The 23,063-nt window shown below is 45.1% G+C and overlaps 1 protein-coding gene across 1 annotated transcript in view; it reads right to left on the bottom strand.

Moving 5' to 3' along the window:
- The window catches only part of LOC139267485 (dynein axonemal heavy chain 8-like), a 2,569,686-nt gene that overhangs the window by 2,286,471 nt on the left and 260,152 nt on the right, over positions 1–23,063 (bottom strand). Inside the window, exon 5 of the mRNA XM_070885867.1 lies at positions 14,789–14,940. Coding sequence (XP_070741968.1) covers positions 14,789–14,940 — 152 coding nt within the window. The remainder of the gene's footprint in view (positions 1–14,788; positions 14,941–23,063) is intronic.

Consider the following 23,063-nt stretch of genomic DNA (forward strand, 5'->3'; position numbering starts at 1 on the left):
TTATGTTATCCCTAATAAGTACAGCTATTCTGCACCCCTTTTTCCCTCTCTACCTTTTCTATATATGTTATATCCTGCAGTGTTTAATTCCCCGTCCTAATTTTTCTATACCCACCTCTTCTGCAATTGAGTTTAAATAATTCCAACAAATTTTCAACCATCCCACTTCCAAAATCATGAATGACGTTCAAGACAAAGTGGCAAGTTGGATCCAAAATTGTCTCAGAGGCAGAGGGTAATGGTTGATGGGTGTTTTTGTGACTGGAAGGCTGTTTCCAGTGGGGTTCCGCAGGGCTCAGTATTCGGTCCCTTGCTTTTTGTGGTATATATCAATAATTTAGACTTCAATGTAGGGGGTATAATTAAGAAGTTTGCAGATGATACATAAATTTGCTGTGTGGTTGATGATGCAGAAGAAAGCTGTAGACTGCAGGAAGATATCAATGAACTGGTCAGGTGGTGCATTTTTGATTTCCAGAAGGCATTCAATAAGGCGTCACATAGAAGGTTACTGCGCAAGATAAAAGCTCATGAGGTTGGTGGTAATATATTAGCATGGATAGAGAATTGGCTAACTAACAGAAAACGGGATAAATGGGTCATTTTCGAGTTCGCAAACTGTGGGGTGCTGCAGGCATCGGTGCTGGGGCCTCAACTATTTACAATCTATATTAAGAACTTGGATGAAGGTACCGAGTGTAATGTAGCCAAGTTTGCTGATGATACAAAGATGGGTGGGAAAGCAAATTATGAGGAGGACACAAAAAATCTACAAAGAGATATAGACAGGCTAAGTGAGTGGACAAAAATTTGGCAGATGGAGTATAATGTGGGACATTGTGAGGTTATCCACTTTGGCAGAAATAATGGCCTGGAAAGACCGACATTCTGGGCCCGTACGAAGTTTCTAGGGACCCAGGAAGGCATCGGAAAAGCCAGTTTTCAGCGCGCAATACGCATGTGCTGAAAACCGGCTTTTCCGATCTGTCAAGCTGCAGCTTGACAGATCCTAGGCAGATTGAGAGCGAGGACATTTGCACGGGTAAGATTGCGGGATTTACACACATCTTGCCCAGCAAATGTCCTCAAAAATCTTGCGCCTGAAAAAGTATAGCCTACTTTTACAGGCGCAAGTGTTTAAAAACACATATGAACACAATTAAATTAAATTAAATAAACACATTGTATTGTTAAAAACTCTGCCCACTAAGGTAAGTTTATTTTTAACCCGAATTACAAAATTTTTTTTAAAAATCGGAAATATATTGTTTTTTCTGAGGCATTTATTAACTTTAATTTCAATTAATTTTAATTATCTGAGGTCTGTTTTTTATTTTTTATTAATGTGTGTTTGTTTTTTTCCTCCATTAATAGCACTAAGAACTCGTAGATACGCGAGTCTCAGTGCTATTAATGGGAAACTGTGAACTACCTACCTGATTGGCTGTGCAGTCAAACATGACTGCATCTTCTGCGTGGGAACCCTCCGGATGGGAGCGTGCTTCGCAGCGCGGGAGGAGAAGGCCTCTCCACTGGAATCCAGGGCGTCTCCTCGACCATCAGGTACTTTCGTAAAAATTCTCCGCGCAGAAGGCAATAGCCCACGGGAAGCCTCCGACCGGAATTTTCGGGCCGATAGAAAAGCGAATTATAATTTAAATGGAGAAAAATTGCAAGTGCTTCAGTACAGAGAGATCTGGGGGTCCTTGTGCATGAAACACAAAAATTTAATATGCAGATACAGCAAGTAATCAGGAAGGCAAATGGAATGTTGGCCTTTATTGCAAGGGGATAGAGTATATAAGCAGAGAAGTTCTGCTACAACTGTACAGGGTATTGGTGAGGCCACATCTGGAGTACTGCTTACAGCTTTGATCTCCGTATTTAAGGAAGTATATACTAGCATTGGAAGCTGTTCAGAGAAGTTTCACAAGGTTGATTCCGGAGATGAAAGAGTTGACTTATGAGGATAGGTTGAGTAGGTTGGGCCTATACACATTGGTGTTTAGAATAATGAGAGGTGATCTTATTGAAACTTTTCAGATAATGAGGGGCTTGACAAGGTGGATGCAGAGAGGATATTTCCACTCATAGGGGAAACTAAACTAGGGGACATAGGGCTACAACCTCCACTTTTGAGCTGAGCGCCCAAAAATGGGCATTATTTCCGGCGTGGGCATTAAAAAAGGGTTTTCAGATCACCAGCTTTTCGCCCATTCTCAAAACACCTTTACATTTTTGAAAATGGGCGTTACCATGAGTGTTATCAAATGGGCGGTAGCGTTAAATTTTTCTGACCTTCTGCCGTAAAGTGTGGCCGTCCTTAGCAACAGCATGGCAATGCTCCATTCCCGCGATTCTGGAGGTCAAGGCTCACCATGACATGTGAAGAAGAGGAGACAGAGAGAGAGGGAGCTCAGAGGGACTGAGAGCGTGTGTGGCTGTGGTTTGTGCTTGTTTGGCTGTTGTGGGAGGAACAACGGAGATTCACCAGCAGCAAAAAGCCCACTAAGCACCATGAACATAGTTGGCATCGAGTTTTTGTCCAACAAATAAGATATAAAAAGGAAGAGATGGAGGAGGCCCTGGAGCTGGTAGCCAGAAACACTGGTGGCAGAGGGCTCCCAGTGGTCTCGGAGCGTTGCACTGCACCCCAAGGAGACGCACCCCCATTGCCAACCACACATAAGAGCCAGCAGCAACATCTTCCTTATGGCTCGGAGCACACTCCCACCTCGGGACCGTCCTCTCCCGTATCCGTCCAAGCTTCGGCCGTCACCTACCCCCCCCCCAATGAAGCATTGCCTGAGGACCTCCTCAGCCAGGCGGCTTGGAGTCAGGAGGGGAAGGGGAAGGGGTAGAGGTGGGGGGGGGGGGTGGGTGAAGGGTTGGTTTGTACAGAAATACTGATGATTTCAGGCTAATGTTCGGTTTCAATGTTTTTTAGTTAACAAAACCTTGGAGCACATTGGCTCAGATAGCTGCACCATTACACGCTGGCGATTCCTTAACATCAAAGGGTATAATCACACTTAACTTCAATCAACTTAAACTCTGTCACCAAGGTGATGCTCACCATTGATGTATGACCTGCACACCCAGCAGTGTGTCAGCCTTGTAAATAACACCAACGTTCTTTCAGGCAAAGCTCCTGACGTAAGGCTCTTGCAGCTATCATGCCACCATGGGCCCTTTCTTGCAGTCTACAGGGGGGCGGGGGCATGGCTTCAGCATCAGTCTGATTGCCTGGGCCGATGTCAGCGTCCGCCTCCTCGTCCTCCTTTTCCTCTCTCTGGTGAGGTGGACTGTCAGGCTCATCAGGCAATTCTTGTCCCTTCCTGATAGCCAAGTTGTGTAGCATGGAGCAGAGCCCATGAATTGAGCTACCTGCTCAGGGTGGTATTGGAGCTCGCCTCCTAAGTGGTCCAGGCATCTGAAGTGCTGCTTCAGCACTCCAATGGTTTTCTCAACGATATTGCGAGTTGCTCTGTGGCTCTCGTTGTATTGCCTCTCGGCCTCGGTGTGGGTGTCACGCAGGGGGAGGTCATCAGCCAGGTGACGAGGCTATATCCTTTGTCTCCAAGCATCCAGCATTGACTTTGTGGCTCATTGTTAAACAAGTCAGATACAGTGCTCTCACGCAGGATGTGCGCATCATGGATGCTGCCAGGAAACTGAGCATTCACAGCCAATATAATTTGCTGGTAGTCAACAACCAGCTGGACATTCAGGGAGTGGAATCCCTTGCGGTTCCTGAAAACCTCAGCATCCTAAAAAGGTGCCCACATCGCGATGTGCGTACAGTCTATTGCTCCCTGCACCTTGGGGAAGTTTGCAATTCTGGAGAAACCTAGAGCCCTCTCACTCTGTACCTCCCTGGTCATAGGGAAGCTGATCAAGTCCCTCCTGCATGCGTATAAGGCTTCAGTGACCTGTCTAATGCAGCGATGTGTGGCATGCTAAGTCCGCAAATGTCGCCAGCTGTGGCCTGAAAGGAACCCGAGGCATATAACAACAGTGCCGTGGTGACTTTGACCTCGACGGACAGTGCAGTTCTGATGGTGCTGGCAGGTTGCAGGTCTGCCCTTATCAGCTGGCATACCTCAGTGATAACCTCCTTGTGGAATCGCAGTCTCCAAAGGCAGGTGATGTCGGGCAAGTCGAGGTAAGAATGCTCCTCCTTGTACTTGCGGGGGTGTAACGTTTGGTCCTCCTCATCTGTCTGTCCCTTCGTTCATTGGGCACATAATGCAGAGCAGCATTCCTTCGACGATGTTGAGTCTGCTGCATGTATTTGGTCTCTCTGCTTTCCACCAATTGTACACAAACAAGGAATGTCCCGACGAACACACCTCTTCAATTTCAATCGGTCACATGTGATCAAGATTTTTTTAGAGATGTTCACATCAACTCCAATGACCTACAGAGTACATTCAAACTCCACCGAGGTTGAAGCACAGCAGCCTTTTAAAGGACGTGACATGTGATCTACAACATGGCGTCCATAATGCTGTGATTCATCCCGGTTAGTTCCACTTTTTGTGGGCGTTTTTTTGGGTGAGCGATATTGTGGGCGAAATATGTGAGAGGTGGTGAAATTGACGATGGACGATCTCCATGGCCGCAAGTTTGGGTAAATATGGTCTTTGCGACAAAAAACAGTCGCCGGGCGTTAATATTGAATTTTGCCGTTAATTCCGTGCGGAAAGTAACGCTGGGTGATATTATGGGCGTTGAAGTCGCCTGTCCTGCTGATTCCGCCCCAAAAAAGTGGGCGGGCGGTAATATTTTTTTTCGGCATTACGCACATGGGGAAAGTAACACTTGGCAATAAGTGTCCAAAAAATGCTTGCCAGTTTCCATTTTGTGTCAAAATGGGCGATTTTTGGGCGTTATACATCATTTTAGCAGTAAAATGGGCATGGGCATTAAGCAGGTAAAAAAGGTGGAGGTTCTAGCCCATAGTTTTAGGATAAGGGGCCGCCTACTTAAAACTGAGATGAGGAGAAATTTCTTCTCTTAGAGGGTTGGAATTCTCTGCCCCAGAGAGCTGTGCAGGCTGGGTCATTGAATATATTTAAGGCGGAGATAAACAGATTTTTGAATGATAAGGGAGTAAAGAGTTATGGGGAGCGGGCAGGGAAGTGGAACTAAGTCCATGATCAGATCAGCCATGATCTTATTGAATGGTGGAGCAGGCTCGAGTGGCCAAATGGTCTACTCCTGCTCCTATTTCTTATGTTTTTATGTGGGCAGAACAGTGGCAAATGGAATTCAATCTGGAGAAGTGTGAGGTAATGCATTTGGGGAGGGCTAACAAGACAAGGGAATACACATTAAATGGTAGTACACTGAGAAGTGTAGAGGAACAAAGGGACCTTCGAGTGCATGTCCACAGATCTCTGAGGGTAGCAGGTTAGGTAGATAAGGTGGTAAAGAAGGCATAAAGAATACTTGCCTTTATTAGCCGTGGCATGGAATACAAGAGCAGGGAGGCTTTGCGTGAACTGTATAAAACACTGGTGAGGCCGCAGCTAGAGCACTGCATGCAGTCCTGGTCACCACATTACAGGAAAGATGTGATTGCACTAGAGAGGGTACAGAGATTTACGAGGATGTTGCCTGGACGGGAGAATTTTAGCTATGAGGAAAGATTGGATAGGCTGGGTTTGCTTTCTTTGGAACAGAGGAGGCTCCATAAATTCAAGTTGTTGCTTTTGTTAACATATATTTTTCTACATTAAGAGCGCTCCATAAAGTCAAGTTGTTGCTTTTGTACATCTTTGTTAAATATTGGTACAATTTTAAAGGGGGTGCAAGAACAAAGAGACCTGATGGTTCATATACACAAATCTTTGATAAAGCTGATAAAAACGCATATGGGAATTTTGGCTCCAAAATTTGGGACATAGAGTACAAAAGCAAGGAAATTATTGTAAATGTTTATAATTTACTGGTTAGGCCCCAGCTGAAGTACTCTGTCAAATTCTTAACACCACACTTTAGAAAGGATATCAAGGCTTTGGAGAAGGTGCAGAGGAGATTTACCAGAATTATATCAGAGATGAGAGACTTTAGGTATGTGGAGAGAGTGGAGAAGCTGGAATTGTTTTCCTTAAGAGCAGAGAAGGTTAAGGAGAGATTTAATAGATGTTCAAAATTATGAGAGGTTTTGATAGTGTAAGAATATCAGAAATAGAAGCAGGAATAGACCATACAGCCCTCAAGCCTGCTCCACCATTCAATAAGATCATAGCTGAACTTCTACATCAACTTCACTTTCCCGCCTGTTTCCATATCCATTGATTTCTTTAGTGCCCAAAATCTATCAATCTCGGTAAATAAGGAGATTAATTGAATAGCTCTTGGTGTCAAATAAAAAATAATGCATACATTCCACGATTGATTCTTGAACATGTTTGAAAAATTACATTAAATTGCATTTTAAAAAAGACACATCACACAATAAACAGCATATGAAGCAATTGATAATTCATTATGAAAGCTCTTTCATTCAAGAAAATATTATTGAAATTACTCTTATTCATAACTTACAAAGGCACAAGTTATCTCTTATAAGAACATAAGAACATAAGAATTAGGAACAGGAGTAGGCCATCTAGCCCCTCGAGTCTGCTCTGCCATTCAACAAGATCATGGCTGATCTGGCCGTGGACTCAGCTCCACTTACCCGCCCGCTCCCCGTAACCCTTAATTCCCTTATTGGTTAAAAATATATCTATCTGTGACTTGAATACATTCAATGAGCTAGCCTCAACTGCTTCCTTGGGCAGAGAATTCCACAGATTCACAACCCTCTGGGAGAAGAAATTCCTTCTCAACTCGGTTTTAAATTGGCTCCCCCGTATTTTGAGGCTGTGCCCCCTAGTTCTAGTCTCCCCGACCAGTGGAAAAAACCTCTCTGCCTCTATCTTGTCTATCCCTTTCATTATTTTAAATGTTTCTATAAGATCATCCCTCATCCTTCTGAACTCCAACGAGTAAAGACCCAGTCTACTCAATCTATCATCATAAGGTAACCCCCTCATCTCCGGAATCAGAATCAAATTGTAAAATAATTTGAACTGACTTTGAATCCAAAATAACTACAAACTTGAGACCAAGGTTCAAAATTTCCAATCTGGGTCCAAAGCAGAGGTTATACTCCTATACTTTCTGGAGTTTAGGAGAATGAGAGGTGACCTCATTGAAATGTACACGATTCTGAAGGGGATTGACAGAGTAGATGTTCAGAGGTTGTTTCCCCTGGCTGAAGTGTCTCGAACTAGGGGGCACATTCTCAGGATAAGGGGTAGGCCATTTAGGACAGAGATTTAGAGGAATTTCTTTACTCAAAGGGTTGTGAATCTTCAGAATTCTCTGCCCCAGAGGGCTGTAGATGCTGAGTCTCTGAATATATTCAAGGCCAAGATAGACAGATTTTTAGAGTCTAGGGAAATCAAGGAATATGGAGATTGGGTGGAAAAGTGGAGTTGAGGTCGATGATCAATCATGGTCTTAGTGAACGGTGGAGCAGGCTCGAGGGGCTGGAGGGCCTCCTCCTGCTCCTATTTGTTATGTTCTTATGTTCCTTTGATTGGCAGATCACCTGATGGAGGCTGTAATCTGGAGCAGAATTCAGTTCTAGTGCTACTAAAGTGCTACTTTAAACTCTGGTGGGTGGAAAGCAAACAAGAATCAACGCACCACTATGTTGGAGTTCTGAAGCTATCTTGTGAATTCCACCTATTCTACCTTTGTTATGTATCAATGGAACTCTCCCTACCTAATAGTTGGAAATTTCCCAAACTAAGATAAATGATCCCAGAGGAGCAGCATGGCACCCCTTCAACATTCTCTGGTAGATAGGGGCAAATACCCTGAAGCACTTATAGGTGTCCCAACCATGTAAATGACTCTGTCACAAGAATTGAGATGGGGTCTTCGACTTACTCCATGTGTGGCTGAGAGCTCTATCCATTAAACTTGTGGCAGTGGGGTGGATCCATTTCAATTTTAGCCCTCAGTGGTCTATGGACAGAACACTGTCCTTTCACTTACTGGATCTGAGTTCAAGTGTAACCCACAATGATACTGTGAAAGTCTCTACTTTCTGCACATTAACATGTTGAGTGAAGTTATTTTGACCCAGTTTCAAAGCAGTCCCTACTGGGTGTCAGTTCATAAGCACAAAATGAATCATTGGGAAGAAATTTGCGGTCGGAGGCTTCCTGCCGGCGAATGCCTCCTACTGAAATTTTTTTAACGAAAGTACCAGTTGATCCCGGAGGAACGTATGATTGCGGTCAGAGCCCTCCATTTGCAGCGTATGGGCACACATATCCCAGGTACGCAAGCGCAACCTGGGATCACGTGGGCCTTGACCACCAATGAACATCTAGTATTCTCATTGATAATAATGGGAGCTCTCTTTGTACGAGCTCCCATTGCCATCAATGACAATATCCCGAAAACACAGAAATACAACACAATAAAAAAAACACCTCACATATGTAAGATTAATTGAAATTGTATTTAATTAAATGTTTCAAAAAAAAAATTTACATTTTTTAAAATATGTTTTAATTGGTTTAAAAATAAACTTACCTTAATGGACCGGGGTTTTTAATATAAAAATTAGCGGTGAAATGTAATTTTTCTATGTTTTAAAACTCTTACGCTGACCGGGCACAAGAGTTTGAAGGACATTTGCTGGGCAAGAATTGAACAAATAGCCCAATCTCTGTCCTGTGAATGTCCTTCTTCCGGGGATGCGTGTGATATTTTGACAGATCGCAAAAGTTGTTTTTTGGCGCATGTCTCTTCGGGTGCGTGCGCACTTTGTATGCACCCGGAGAGGGTGCAATTTTTGGCCCACGATTGGGCACTTAATTTGCAAAATTACTCAGAAATCACGAAGGTATCTCGTGCAGGAAAGGAAATATTATACTGCTAAGAAACAATGTGTTCTCGGAACACAGGAATGGGGTATATAAATCAGTCCCCTGAGCCTGAGCTAGCATCTTGTTAGCCATAGCAACCTTACACACACAAAAAATTGAGGTCCAGGCACATTGTTGTTAAAAGGAAGAGTGCTCTAGTCTCCTACTGGCCAAAATATACTTGACCCAGGAGTGCCTGATGGGGCAGAGTAGGGTGCAATTTCTTTGCAGCTATTTGTGCCTGATAGGGAATGCTTAATGCTAAGCAATCCCAAAACTTATTTTCCTCAAAGCCAAAAGCTGAAAAACATCTTATTATGTATGTAAACATTGAAATTGTGTAAGACTTGCCACCAGAGGGCGCAACTGTTGGAGGCCCATGGGTCACCTGCACACCTTGTCACTTGTGGCTTGCGTCAGTTTTAGCTCACAGTATGCAATCTTGTGGAGTTCTTCCATACTCAACAATTGGCAGTGACTATTGGCAGGCAGTGACTAGTGGAGTGCCGCAGGGCTCAGTGCTGGGACCCCAGCTCTTTACAATATACATCAATGATTTAGATGAAAGAATTTAGTGTAATATCTCCAAGTTTGCAGATGACACTAAACTGGTTGGTGGTGTGAGCTGTGAGGGGGACGCTAAGAGGCTGCAGGGTGACTTGGACAGGTTAGGTAAGTGGGCAAATGCATGGCAGATTATAATGTGGATAAATGTGAGGTTATCCACTTTGGGGGCAAAAACGCGAAGACAGAATATTATCTGAATGGCATCAGATTAGGAAAAGGGGAGGTGAAGAGACCTGGGTGTCATGGTTCATCAGTCATTGAACGTTGGCATACAGGTACAGCAGACGGTGAAGAAGGCCAATGGCATGTTGGCCTTCATAGCTAGGGGATTTGAGTATAGGAGCAGGGAGGTCTTACTGCCTTAGTGAGGCCTCACCTGGAATATTGTGTTCAGTTTTGGTCTCCTAATCTGAGGAAGGACATTTTTGCTATTGAGGGAGTGCAGCAAAGGTTCACCAGACTGATTCCCAGTATGGCTGGACTGACATATGAGGAGAGACTGGATCAACTGGGTCTTTACACATTGGAGTTTAGAAGTATGAGAGGGGATCTCATAGAAACATATAAGATTCTGATGGGACGGGACAGGTTAGATGCGGGTAGAATGTTCCCGATGTTCGGGAAGTCCAGAGCCAGGGGACACAGTCTTAGGATAAAGGGTAGGCCATTTAGGACTGAGATGAGAAGAAACTTCTTCACTCAGAGAGTTGTTAGCCTGTGAAATTCCCTGCCGCAGAGAGTTGTTGATGCCAGTTCATTGGATATATTCAAGAGGGAGTTAGATATGGCCTTTATGGCTAAGGGGATCAAGGGGTATGAGGAGAAAGCAGGAAAGGGGTACTGAGGGAATGATCAGCCATGATCTTACTGAATGGTGGTGCAGGCTCGAAGAGCCAAATGGCCTACTCCTGCACCTATTTTATATGTTTCTATTGACGACGAGTAACAGATTACGAACTTTCATGCAGTCATGGCTGCCGCTGGTATTTTTCAGAGAGATTTGTAGAGGGTGATGATTGGGAAGCCTTCGTTGAGCGTCTCAACCAGTACTTCGTGGCCAACGAGCTGGATGGGGACGATAAAGCGATCAAGCGCAGGGCGATTCTCCTCTCCGTGTGTGGGTCCACAATATACGGCCTCATCAAGAATCTGCTAGCACCGCAGAAACCAACGGAGAAGACATATACAGAGTTGGGTACACTGGTTTGGAACCACCTCAAGCTGAAGTAGAGCGACTTAATGGCCAGATATCGCTTCTACACGCACCATCGCTCCGAGGGCCAGGACGTGGCGAGTTATGACGTCGACCTGAGACGCCTTGCGGGAACTTGCGAATTTGCTGGATTTTTGGGGGAAATGCTGCGGGACTTTTTTGTGCTTGGCATCGGCCACGAGGTCATTCTTCGCAAGCTGCTGACTGCCAAATCCCTAGACCTGAACAAGGCCATTATGATAGCCCAGGCATTCATATCCACAAGCGATATTACCAGACAGATATTTGAGTACAAGGGCAGGGAGGTGTTGCTACAATTGTACAGGGCCTTGGTGAGGCCACACCTGGAGTATTGTGTACAGTTTTGGTCTCCTAACCTGAGGAAGGACATTCTTGCTATTGAGGGACTGCAGCGAAGGTTCACCAGACTGATTCCCGGGATGGTGGGACTGACCTATCAAGAAAGACTGGATCAACTGGGCTTGTATTCACTGGAGTTCAGAAGAATGAGAGGGGACCTCATAGAAACGTTTAAAATTCTGACGGGGTTAGACAGGTTAGATGCAGGAAGAATGTTCCCAATGTTGGGGAAGTCCAGAACCAGGGGACACAGTCTAAGGATAAGGGGGAAGCCATTTAGGACCGAGATGAGGAGGAATCTCTTCACCCAGAGAGTGGTGAACCTGTGGAATTCTCTACCACAGAAAGTTGTTGAGGCCAATTCACTAAATATATTCAAAAAGGAGTTAGATGAAGTCCTTACTACTAGGGGAATCAAGGGGTATGGTGAGAAAGCAGGAATGTGGTACTGAAGTTGCATGTTCAGCCATGAACTCATTAAATGGCGGTGCAGGCTAGAAGGGCCGAATGGCCTACTCCTGCACCTATTTTCTATGTTTCTATGTTTCTATATCTTCCCGGCATTGAAGCTTACCGGCAAGTACTGTGCGTAAAATAACGTCGCTAGCAGGCAGAACTGCATATGGCAGGGCCTACACGTCTGCAGCTGCAAGACCTCGGATTACTCAGAGTCCGCCATCAGGCATGAATGCAAACCCATTAGCACCATGTTGGCTCTGCGGGGGTAATCATCGAGCCCATCAATGTCGATTTAAGCACTACGTGTGCAAAGGCTGCAAAACAATGGGGCACCTCCAGCGAATGTGCAAGAGTGCTGCAACTCACATGGTAGAGTCAGCAGAGGATGATTGATCCGGTGTGGATCACGCAGAACAAACAAGAGAGGCAACTCAACCCGAGGAAGAAGTGTCTGGGGTACACACCTTCACCACCAAGAGCCCTCCTATTATGCTGGAAGTCAAATTGAACGGTATTCCAGTATCAATGGAGTTGGACACGGGGGCAAGTCAGAAGGCTTTTGAGAAACAGTGGGGCAACAAGGCACAAAGGCCCAAACTGAGCCCGATTCAGACAAAGCTGCGCACCTACACTAAAGAGCTCATTGGCAGTGCGGCAGTTAAGGAATCGTACGATGGAGCTGTGCATCATTTATCACTGTGGATTGTACCAGGCGATGGCCCAACGCTATTCGGCAGAAGCTGGCTGGGAAAGATTCAATGGAACTGGGTCATCATCAAAGCACTATCTTCAGTGGATGATGGCTCGTGCGCCCAAGTGCTGAGCAAGTTTCTGTCGCTATTTGAACCAGACATCGTCAACTTCACAGGCGCCAAGGTTCAGATCCATCTAGTCCCCGAGGCAAGGCCCGTTCATCACAAGGCTCGAGCGGTTCCATATATGAGGGAGAAAGTCAGTTTCGAACTGGAGAGACCCTAATGGGAGGGAATCATATCGGCAGTTGAGTTCAACGAGTGGGCCAGTCCGATTGTTCTGGTGTTGAAAAGCGATGCACGGTCAGAATCTATAGAGACTACAAAGTAACGATCAACAGAGCAATGCACCAAGGGAGGCCCCATTGAGTCTGTGGTCATGGCCCTCCAAACCATGCTCCAGGATCAACGTAGATTTTGCTGGCCCGTTTCTCGGTCTCCATAGCGAGGGGATTTGAGTACAGGGACAGGGAGGTGTTGCTACAGTTGTACAGGGCCTTGGTGAGGCCACACCTGGTGTATTGTGTACAGTTTTGGTCTCCTAACTTGAGGAAGGACATTCTTGCTATTGAGGGAGTGCAGCGAAGGTTCACCAGACTGATTCCCGGGATGGTGGGACTGACCTATCAAGAAAGACTGGATCAACTGGGCTTGTATTCACTGGAGTTCAGAAGAATGAGAGGGGACCTCAGAGAAACGTTTAAAATTCTGACGGGTTTAGACAGATTAGATGCAGGAAGAATGTTCCCAATGTTGGGGAAGTCCAGAACCAGGGGTCACGGTCTAAGGATAAAGGGTAAACCATTTAGGACCGAGATGAGGGGAAACTTCTTCACCCAGAGAGTGGTGAACCTGTGGAATTCTCTACCACAGAAAGTTGTTGAGGCCAATTCACTAAATATATTCAAAAGGGAGTTAGATGAAGTCCTTACTACTAGGGGGATCAAGGGGTATGGCGAGAAAGCAGGAAGCGGGTACTGAAGTTGCATGTTCAGCCATGAACTCATTGAATGGCGGTGCAGGCTAGAAGGGCCGAATGGCCTACTCCTGCACCTATTTTCTATGTTTCTATGTTTCTATGAAGGCTATAGCCAGGTCGCATGTTTGGTGGCCCAGCATTGACTCGGACCGGAGTCATGCGTACACCAGTGCAACACGTGCTCACAATTGAGCAATGCACCAAGGGAGGCCCCATTGAGTCTGTGGTCATGGCCCTCCAAACCATGCTCCAGTATCCACGTAGATTTTGCTGGCCCGTTTCTCGGAAAGATGTTTTTAGTTGTAGTGGACGCTTACTCTAAATGGATTGAATGCGTAATCATGTCATCCAGCACGTCCACTGCTACCATTGAAAGCCTCTGGGCTATGTTCGCCACCCATCGCTTGCCCGACGTCCTTGTCAGTGACAATGGACTGTGTTTCACTAGCTCGGAATTCAATGAGTTTATGACCCGCAACGGCATCAAGCTTGTCAGGTCTGCCCCGTTTGAGCCCACATCCAGCGGTCAAGCCGAATGGGCAGTCCAAACTATCAAGCAGAGCTTGAAACGCGTGATGGCAGGCTCCTTGCAGACCCGCTTATCTCGGGTTCTGCTCAGCTACAGGACACGACCCCACTTGCTCACTGGGGTTCTCCCTGCAGAATTACTAATGAAGAAAGCACTCAAAACCAGGCTCACCCTAGTCCACCCGGATCTAAATGATCATGTGGAAACCCGGCGTCACCGGCAAAACATGTACCACGATAGCATGGCTGTATCGCGTGACACTGATGTTAATGACCCTGTGTTTGTCCTGAATTTGGGTCATGGTCCTAAATGGGTTGCTGGCACTGTCTTGACCTAGGAGGGGAATAAGAGTGTTTATAGTCAAACTATTGAATGGACAAACGTGCAGAAAGCGTTTGGATCAGACCAAACTGCGGTTCATCGACAACCTGAAGGAACAACCTGAAGAGGACATCACCATCATCGATCCACCAACACACATCCAACCTCGCTGTCAATCAAGAGGATGAACCTACCATTCCCAACAGTCCTGTCAGACCAGCCGCGCCGCAGTGCAGAAATGGTCCGACCAACTTACCCATGCCAGAGTTTGAACTCACACGATCAACCAGGGAACGTAGGGCCCCGGATCGTCTCAACTTGTAAATAATTTATATCAAAGACTTTGGGGGCAGCGGGGGGTGGTGTGGGTGGGGAGTGATGTTATGTATGTAAACATTGGAACTGTGTGAGTCTTGCCACCAGAAGGTGCAACTGTTGGAGGCCCAAGGGTCACCTGCACACCATGTGCATGGGAGTATAAAAGATTGTCTGCCATGCTGCTTCGGCACTCTGGAGTTGTATTAAAGAGACTAAGGTCACATCAGTTTTAGCTCACAGTACTCAGTCTTGTGGAGTTCTTCCATACTTAACACATCTATTTCCCGGTACTAATATCCACAAAATGAGCAAGATTATTAATTAATAAAAGCAAATATCACTTCATACCTCATGTATATTTCTCGCTGTGATAGGAATGTCATTTTTGTATCGCACAAAGAACAAGCACAGACCATCCATCTTTACATTGGATAAATTGCCCAGAAATAATCGCTTCATTTTGGTCCCTTTAGCAATTCCAGCAATAATTCGCCCACTTTCTAAAAATAATCAATTAATCAAAACATTAGTCAGCCATCTAATTTTCATACTTAGAAACCTTTACAAACATAAGGTTATGTGCTTTGCAGGATCCATTCATCGAATGATGTTGCATCCTCCAACAAACGTGTACTGTAAAGTTCAACCTCCCTTGACAAGTGAAGCAAAGTGGAACATTTGGCATTAACATTCTGTGTTCTAGAACTGATTCTGATTCTCCTCCCCCGCCTCATGCCTGTCTAACATGAGCAGCAACTGAATCGCACCAATGGTACAGGTCTGTTGGAGAGCAGTAGCCAAAAACAAATGAACACGCAGCGTTGAAAAGAAAGGCCACCTACCTTCGGGCCCTTTTTAGGCTTGCCACCGAGGTCCCTCAGATCCTCAAATCTGGGGAAGGTCCCAGAGCAAGCACCACAACCAGCTTCTTGCAACAGTATCTGGACAACCATGACCTGCAAACACAGGAAATTGAACCAGAAGAGCTGGCAGATCCCCTCCCTACACCACATTAGCATAGCACCACATGCTGTTGTGAAAGTTATGAAAATAAATTAACAAATCTGGAAATTGTGGGCTGGTCCCTGAAAAAATGACCATGAAAGCTGCTGGATTGTTGTAAAAGTTAACTGGTTCACTAACATCCTTCAAGGAAAGGAATCTTCTACCTGGTCTGGTCTACACATGACTCCAGTCCCACACTCTGGCCGGAATCTTCCCAATCCTGTGAGTGCGGGTTTGGAGGCGGGCCCGCTGTCAAAATGGCCCTGATTGGCAGTAGGTCGGGATCCCACTCCAAACCCGCCTCTGTATCAGTTTCTGACCTGTCAGGACTGCGTGCGGATCTCAGACCCGACATCAAGCGGCAGGCCAGTTAATTAAGATAGTTGACAGGTAGTTGAATGCTACTTAAGTGGATTAAAAGCTGGCACTCTTACAATTTTACTAACTTTTTGACGGGACTGCCATTCCTCGGGGAACACGCCAGGTAAGTGGAGTCGGGTTCTCAGTGACTTTGGTTAGTTGACAACAGCAGAAGTGGGATACCAGCTATCATTAAACAGACGTTCACTTTCCAATGTCAGAAGCTGAAGCCGTCATGATTTTGAAAAAACTTTTGACCTGTATGCAGTTTGGAAGTGTTTGCAGTGAACTCTCTACTCACTGTCACCTTCTTGGAGCAGTCTCTCTCACCATTGACAGATCGCTTCTGTCATTTCAACTTCACATGCCATCTATTCCAGCAGCATCGGTGCCCTTAAAAACATCTCACCTTGGTTCTCAAAATCGTAGCACAATCAGCCCCAACGCCAACATCGCTAAACACACCAGCATCCCCAACAACAACACCAACATTCTCCGCAATCAACTGATGCTGCACAGGACACAGGGCATCAGCACCCAACCACATTGCTGCCCAGGAGCCGAGGGATGGCCTCACCATGGCCACATTTACTTCACTTGACGCTAAACATCCTGGCTAATACCTGATTCGCCAGGTTGGCACCACCCCACACCAACTCCATAAAGCATCCCTGCATTGCCTAAGCCATTCCTTACACACTCATCACCATTGTGGAGGGTACCCTGATGTCTCACCATTCACTACAACTCACGAAGCCACTTCCAAAGGTGCCCACAAATCTGCCCAAGAACTCAAAGTGCTGAAAATAAAGATTTCAATGTTTGACAACACGTTAACTGTCATGTATTAATGCTTCGGGATCACCAGACACCAGAAGGCACCGCGGTCGGAGGTCATTGGGTTGTTAGCATGTGGCATGTGTGCTTGGTCACCTGTATATAAGCTGGATGTCTTTGTCATGCTGGCACTCTTGGGCTGGAATAAAGATGGATCAGGTTGCAACTGAGTGAATTTACAATAACCACACTCTTGAGTCATTACATTAACGTAAACTTTACATGAGCATTGGCTAAAGGACCCACGTGCCTAACCTAGTGTGTTGTTAGTTGGTATGATTGGATGAGGGCGAGTGTGAGGGGTGGCTAATGAGATGGGGAAGTGATAATGTAGATAGAGAGAAAGAGTGATGGGTGGAGGTGCAAGATAAGTTGGTGTGAGAAAGGATGTGCAGGGGTAGAGTAGGGAAGGCAGAGTGATGGGGATGTGATAAGTGGCACAGCAGGAGGAGGTTGAGTGTGGCTTTGCAGTAACATATCGAAACAAAGAAAATAGGTGCAGGAGTAGGCCATTCGGCCCTTCGAGCCTGCACCACCATTCAATATAATCATGGCTGATCATGCAACTTCAGTACCCCACTCCTGCTTTCTCCTCATACCCCTTGATCCCGTTAGCTATTAGGGTCACATCTAACTGCCGTTTGAATACATCTATCGAGCTGGCCTCAACAACCTTCTGCGGTAGAGAATTCCACTGGTTCACAACTCTCTGAGTGAAGAAGTTTCTCCTCATCTCGGTCCTAAATGGCTTACCCTTTATCCTTAGACTGTGACCCCTGGTTCTGGACTTCCCCAACATCGGGAATATTCTTCCTGCATCTAACCTGTCCAACCCCGTCAGAATTTTATATGTTTCTATGAGATCCCCTCTCATCCTTCTAAAATCCAGTGAATACAGGCCCAGTCGATCCAGTCTTTCTTTATATGTCAGTCCTGCCAGAGAAATATACAAAATAGGTGCAGGAGTAGACCATTCGGCCCCTCAAGCGTGTACCGCCATTCAACAAGATCATGGCTGATCAATCACCTCAGTACCCCTTTCCTGCTTTCTTTCCATATCCCTTGATCCCTTTAGCCATCAGGGCTACATCTAATTCCCTCTTGAATATATCAATCGAACTGGCATCAACAACTTTCTGCGGTAGAGAATTACGGAGGTTAACAACTCTCTGAGTGAAGAAGTTACTCCTCATCTCGGTCCTAAATTGCTTACCCCATATCTTTATCCTGAGGAACATTCTTCCTGCATCTTACCTGTCCAGTCCCGTCAGAATTGTATATGTTTCTATGAGATTCCCTCTCATTCTTCTAAACTCCAGTGAATACAGGCCCAGTCGATCCAGTCTCTCCTCATATGTCAGTCCCGTCATCCCGGGCATCAGTATGGTGAGCCTTCGCTGCACTCCCTCAAGTCCTTTCTCAGATTAGGAGACCAAAACTGAACACAATATTCCAGGTGAGGCCTCACCAAGGCCCAGTACAACCGCAGTAAGACCTCCCTGCTCCTATACTCAAATCCCCTAATTATGAAGGCCAACATATCATTTGCCTTCTTCACCGCCTGCTGTACCTGCATGCCAACTTTCAACGACACCATGACACCCAGGTCTCGTTGCACCTCCCCTTTTCCTAATCTGCTGCCATTCAGATAATATTCTGCCTTCATGTTTTTACCACTAAAGTGGATAACCTCACATTTATCCACATTATACTGCATCTGCATTGCATCTGCCCACTCACCTAAATTGTCCAAGTCACCCTGCAGCATCTTAGCATCCTCCTCACAACTCATACCGCCACCCAGCTTAGTGGCATCTGCAAACTTGCAGCTATTACACTCAATTCCTTCATCTACATCATTGATATATATTGTAAATAGCTGGGGTCCCAGCACTGAGCCCTGCGGCACCCAACTGGTCACTGCCTGCCATTCTGAAAAGGACCTGTTTATCCCGACTCTCTGCTTCCTGTCTGCCAACCAGTTCTCTATCCACGTCAGTACATTACCCCCAAAACCATGTGCTTTAATTTTGCACACTTGTCTCTTGTCAAAAGCCTTTTGAAAGTCCAAATACACCACATCCACTGGTTCTCCTTTGTCCACTCTACTCGTTACATCCTCAAAAAATTCGAGAAGATTTGTCAAGCATGATTTCCCTTTCATAAATCCATGTTGACTTGGACTGATCTGGTCACTGCTTTCCAAATGCGCTGCTATTTCATCTTTAATAATTGATTCCAACATTTTCCCCACTACTGATGTCAGGCGAACTGGTTTATAATTACCAATTTTATCTCTCCCTCCATTTTTAAAAAGTGGGGTTACATTAGCTACCCTCCAGTCCATTGGAACTGATCCAGAGTTGATAGACTGTTGGAAAATGATCATCAATGCATCCACTATTTCTAGGGCCACTTCCTTAAGTACTCTGGGATGCAGACTATCAGGCCCTGGGGATTTATTGGCCTTCAATCTCATCAATTGCCCTAATACAATTTCCTGACTAATAAGGATTTCCTTCAGTTCCTCCTTCTCGCTAGACCCTCGGTCTCCTAGTATTTCCGGAAGGTTATATGTGCCTTCCTTAGTGAAGACCGAACCAAAGTATTTGTTCAATTGGTCTGCCATTTCTTAGTTTCCCATTATAAATTCACCTGAATCTGACTGCAAGAGACCTACGTTTGTCTTCACTAATCTTTTTCTCTTCACATATCTATAGAGGCTTTTGCAGTCAGTTTTTATGTTCCCAGCAAGCTTCCTCTCATACTCTATTTTCCCCCACCTAATTAAACCCTTTGTCCTTCTCTGCAGAATCCTAAATTTCTCCCAGTCCTCAGGTTTGCTGCTTTTTCTGGCCAATTTATATGCCTCTTCTTTGGATTTAACACTATCCCTAATTTCTCTTGTTAGCCATGGTTGAGCCACCTTCCCCGTTTTATGTTTACTCCAGACAGGGATGTACAATTAGTGAAGTTCATCCATGTGATCTTTAAATGTTTGCCATTGCCTATCCACCGTCAACCCTTGAAGTATCATTCACCAGTCTATTCTAGCCAATTCACGTCTCATACCATTGAAGTCACTTTTCCTTAAGTTCAGGACCCTGGTCTCTGAATTAACTGTGTCACTCTCCATTGTAATAAAGAATTCTACCATATTATGGTCACTCTTACCCAAGGGGCCTCGCACAACAAGATTGCTAATTAGTCCTTTCTCATTACACTTCTCCCAGTCTAGGATGGCCAGCCCTCTAGTTGGTTCCTCGACTTATTGGTCTAGAAAACCATCCCTAATACACTCCAGGAAATTCTCCTCCACCGTATTACCACCAGTTTGGTTAGCCCAATCTATATGTAGATTAAAGTCGTCCATGATAACTGCTGTACCTTTATTGCACGCATCCTTAATTTCTTGTTTGATGCTGACCCCAACCTCACTATTACTGTTTGGTGCTCTGTACACAACTCCCACTAGCGTTTTCTGCCCTTTGGTATTCCGCAGCTCTACCCTTACAGATTCCACATCATCCAAGCTAATGTCCTTCCCAGGAACCAGTCTGGTGAACCTTCGCTGCACTCCCTCAATAGCAAGAATGTCCTTCCTCAGATTAGGAAACCAAAACTGCACACAATATTCAAGGTGTGGTCTCACCAAGGCCCTAAACAACTGCAGTAAGACCTCCCTGCTGCTATACTTAAATCCCCTCCCTATGAAGGCCAGCATGCCATTTGCTTTCTTTACTGCCTGCTGTACCTGCATGCCTACCTTTAATGACTGATGTACCATGACACCCAGGTCTCGTTGCATCTCCCCTTTTATTAATTTGTCACCATTCAGATAATAACCTGCCCTCCTGTTTTTGCCACCAATGTGGATAACCTCACACTTATCCACATTATACTGCATCTGCCATACATTTGCCCATTTACCTAACCTGTTCAAGTCCCCCTGCATCCTCCTAGCATCCTCCGCATAGCTCACACTTAGCTTAGTGCCATCTGCAAACTTGGAGATATTACATTCAATTCCTTCATCTAAATCATTAATATATATTGTAAATAGCTGGAGTCCCAGCACTGAACCCTGCGGCACTAGTCACTGCCTGCCATTCTGAAAAGAACCCATTTATTCCCACTCTTTGCTTCTTGTCTGCCAACCAGTTCTCTATCCACGTCAATACATTGCCCCCAATAACATGTGCCTTAATTTTGCACACTAATCTCTTGTGTGGGACCTTGTCAAAAGCCTTTTGAAAGTCCAAATACACCACATCCACTGGTTCTCCCTTGTCCACTCTACTAGTTAGATCCTCTATAGATCTAAAAAACTATAGAAGATTTGTCAAGCATGATTTCTGTTTCATAAATCCATGCTGACTTGGACCAATCCGGTCACTGCTTTCCAAATGCGCTGCTATTTCATCTTAATGATTGATTCCAACCGTTTCCCCACTACCGATATCAGGCTAACCGGTCTATAATTCCCTGTTTTCTCTTTCCTGCCTTTTTTTAAAAATGGGGTTACATTAGCTACCCTCCAATCCATAGGAACTGATCCAGAGTCTATAGAATGTTGGAAAATGACCACCAATTCATTCACTATTTCTAGGGCCACTTCCTGAAGTACTCTGGGATGCAGACTATCAGGCCCTGGGGATTTATCGGCCTTCAGTCCCTTCAATTTCCCTCAGACCATTTCCTGACTAATATGGATATCCCTCAGTTCCCCCTTCTCGCTAGACCCTCGGTCCCTTAGTAATTTTGGGAGGTTATTATTCGTCTCTTCCTTAGTGAAGGCAGAACCAAAGTATTTGTTCAATTGATCTGCCGTTTCCTTGTTCCCCATTATGAATTCACCTGATTCTGACTGCAAGGAACCTACATTAGGCTTCACTAATCTTTTTCTCTTCACATGGCTCTAGAAGCTTTTGCAGTCAGTTGTTATGTTCCCTGCAAGCTTACTCTCATACTCTATTTTTCCCCTCCTAATTAAACCCTTAGACCTCCTCTGCTGAATTCTAAATTTCTCCCAGTCCTCAGGCTTGCTGTTTTTCTGGCCAATTTATATGCCTCTTCCTTGGATTTAACACTTTCCCTAATTTCCCTTGTTAGCCCTGGTTGAACCACCTTCCCTTTTTTATTCTTAGGCCACACAGGGATGTACAATTGTTGTAGTTCATCCATGTGATATTTAAATGTCTGTCATTGCCTATCCACCGTCAACCCTTTCAGTATCATTCTCCAGTCTATCCTAGCCAATTCACGTCTCATACCGTCGAAGTTTCCTTTTTTAAGTTCAAGATCCTAGTCTCTGAATTAACTGTGTCACTCTCCATTTTCATGAAGAATTCTGCCATATTATGGTCACTCTTCCCCAAGGGGCCCCGCACGATTAGAGTGCTAATTAATCCTCTCTCATTACACAAGACCTAGGATGGCCTGCTCTCTAGTTGGTAGACAGAAAGCATAGAGTCAGGATAAATGGGTCCTTTTCAGAATGGCAGGCAGTGACTAGTGGAGTGCCGCAGGGCTCAGTGCTGGGACACCAGCTGTTTACATTGTACATTAATGATTTAGACGAGGGGATTAAATGTAGTATCTCCAAATTTGCGGATGACACTAAGTTGGGTGGCAGTGTGAGCTGCGAGGAGGATGCTCTGAGGCTGCAGAGTGACTTGGATAGGTTAGGTGAGTGGGCAAATGCATGGCAGATGAAGTATAATGTGGATAAATGTGAGGTTATCCACTTTGTTGGTAAAAACAGAGAGACAGACTATTATCTGAATGGTGACAGATTAGGAAAAGGGAAGGTGCAACGAGACCTGGGTGTCATGGTACATCAGTCATTGAAAGTTGGCATGCACCGACGGGCCAAACTCCCAAGGCACCACCCCACTGCTGGCCAAGAATGGGGAAACACTCATCAAGGATACTGAGTTATGTATAGGCCCCCAGCTGGCAGCTGTGAAGTGCAAGATTGTATAAATGCAGAGATTAGGCAACGTGTAGTAAAGGAAGAGTGGTTTTAATGGGGGATTTTAACTTTCGTATAGATAAGCAGACTAGCACCTGTCAGAAAGGTTGTGAATTTCTTGAGTGTGTCCGGGTTAGTTTTCTGTAATAATATGACATTGAGGCAACAACGGGGTCAAGCCATGTTAGATTTAGTAATGAGTAATGAACCAGATTTAGTTAACAGCCTGTGCGTGAACATTTATCCAATAGCGATCATAACATGATCGAGTTCAACGTAGCGTTTGATAGGGAGAAACGTGAAATAACTACTAAGATTCTAGATTTAGGCAAGGCTGACTTCAACAGGTTGTGTTAGAGACTGTCCACAGTAAACTGGGCAAATCTATTAATGGGTAAAACAACAGACAATCAGTCGGAGATGTTCAAAAAATAATTAAGTGAAACT

Source organism: Pristiophorus japonicus, chromosome 7, assembly GCF_044704955.1.
Source record: "Pristiophorus japonicus isolate sPriJap1 chromosome 7, sPriJap1.hap1, whole genome shotgun sequence".
In the NCBI taxonomy this organism is placed as follows: Eukaryota; Metazoa; Chordata; class Chondrichthyes; family Pristiophoridae; genus Pristiophorus; species Pristiophorus japonicus.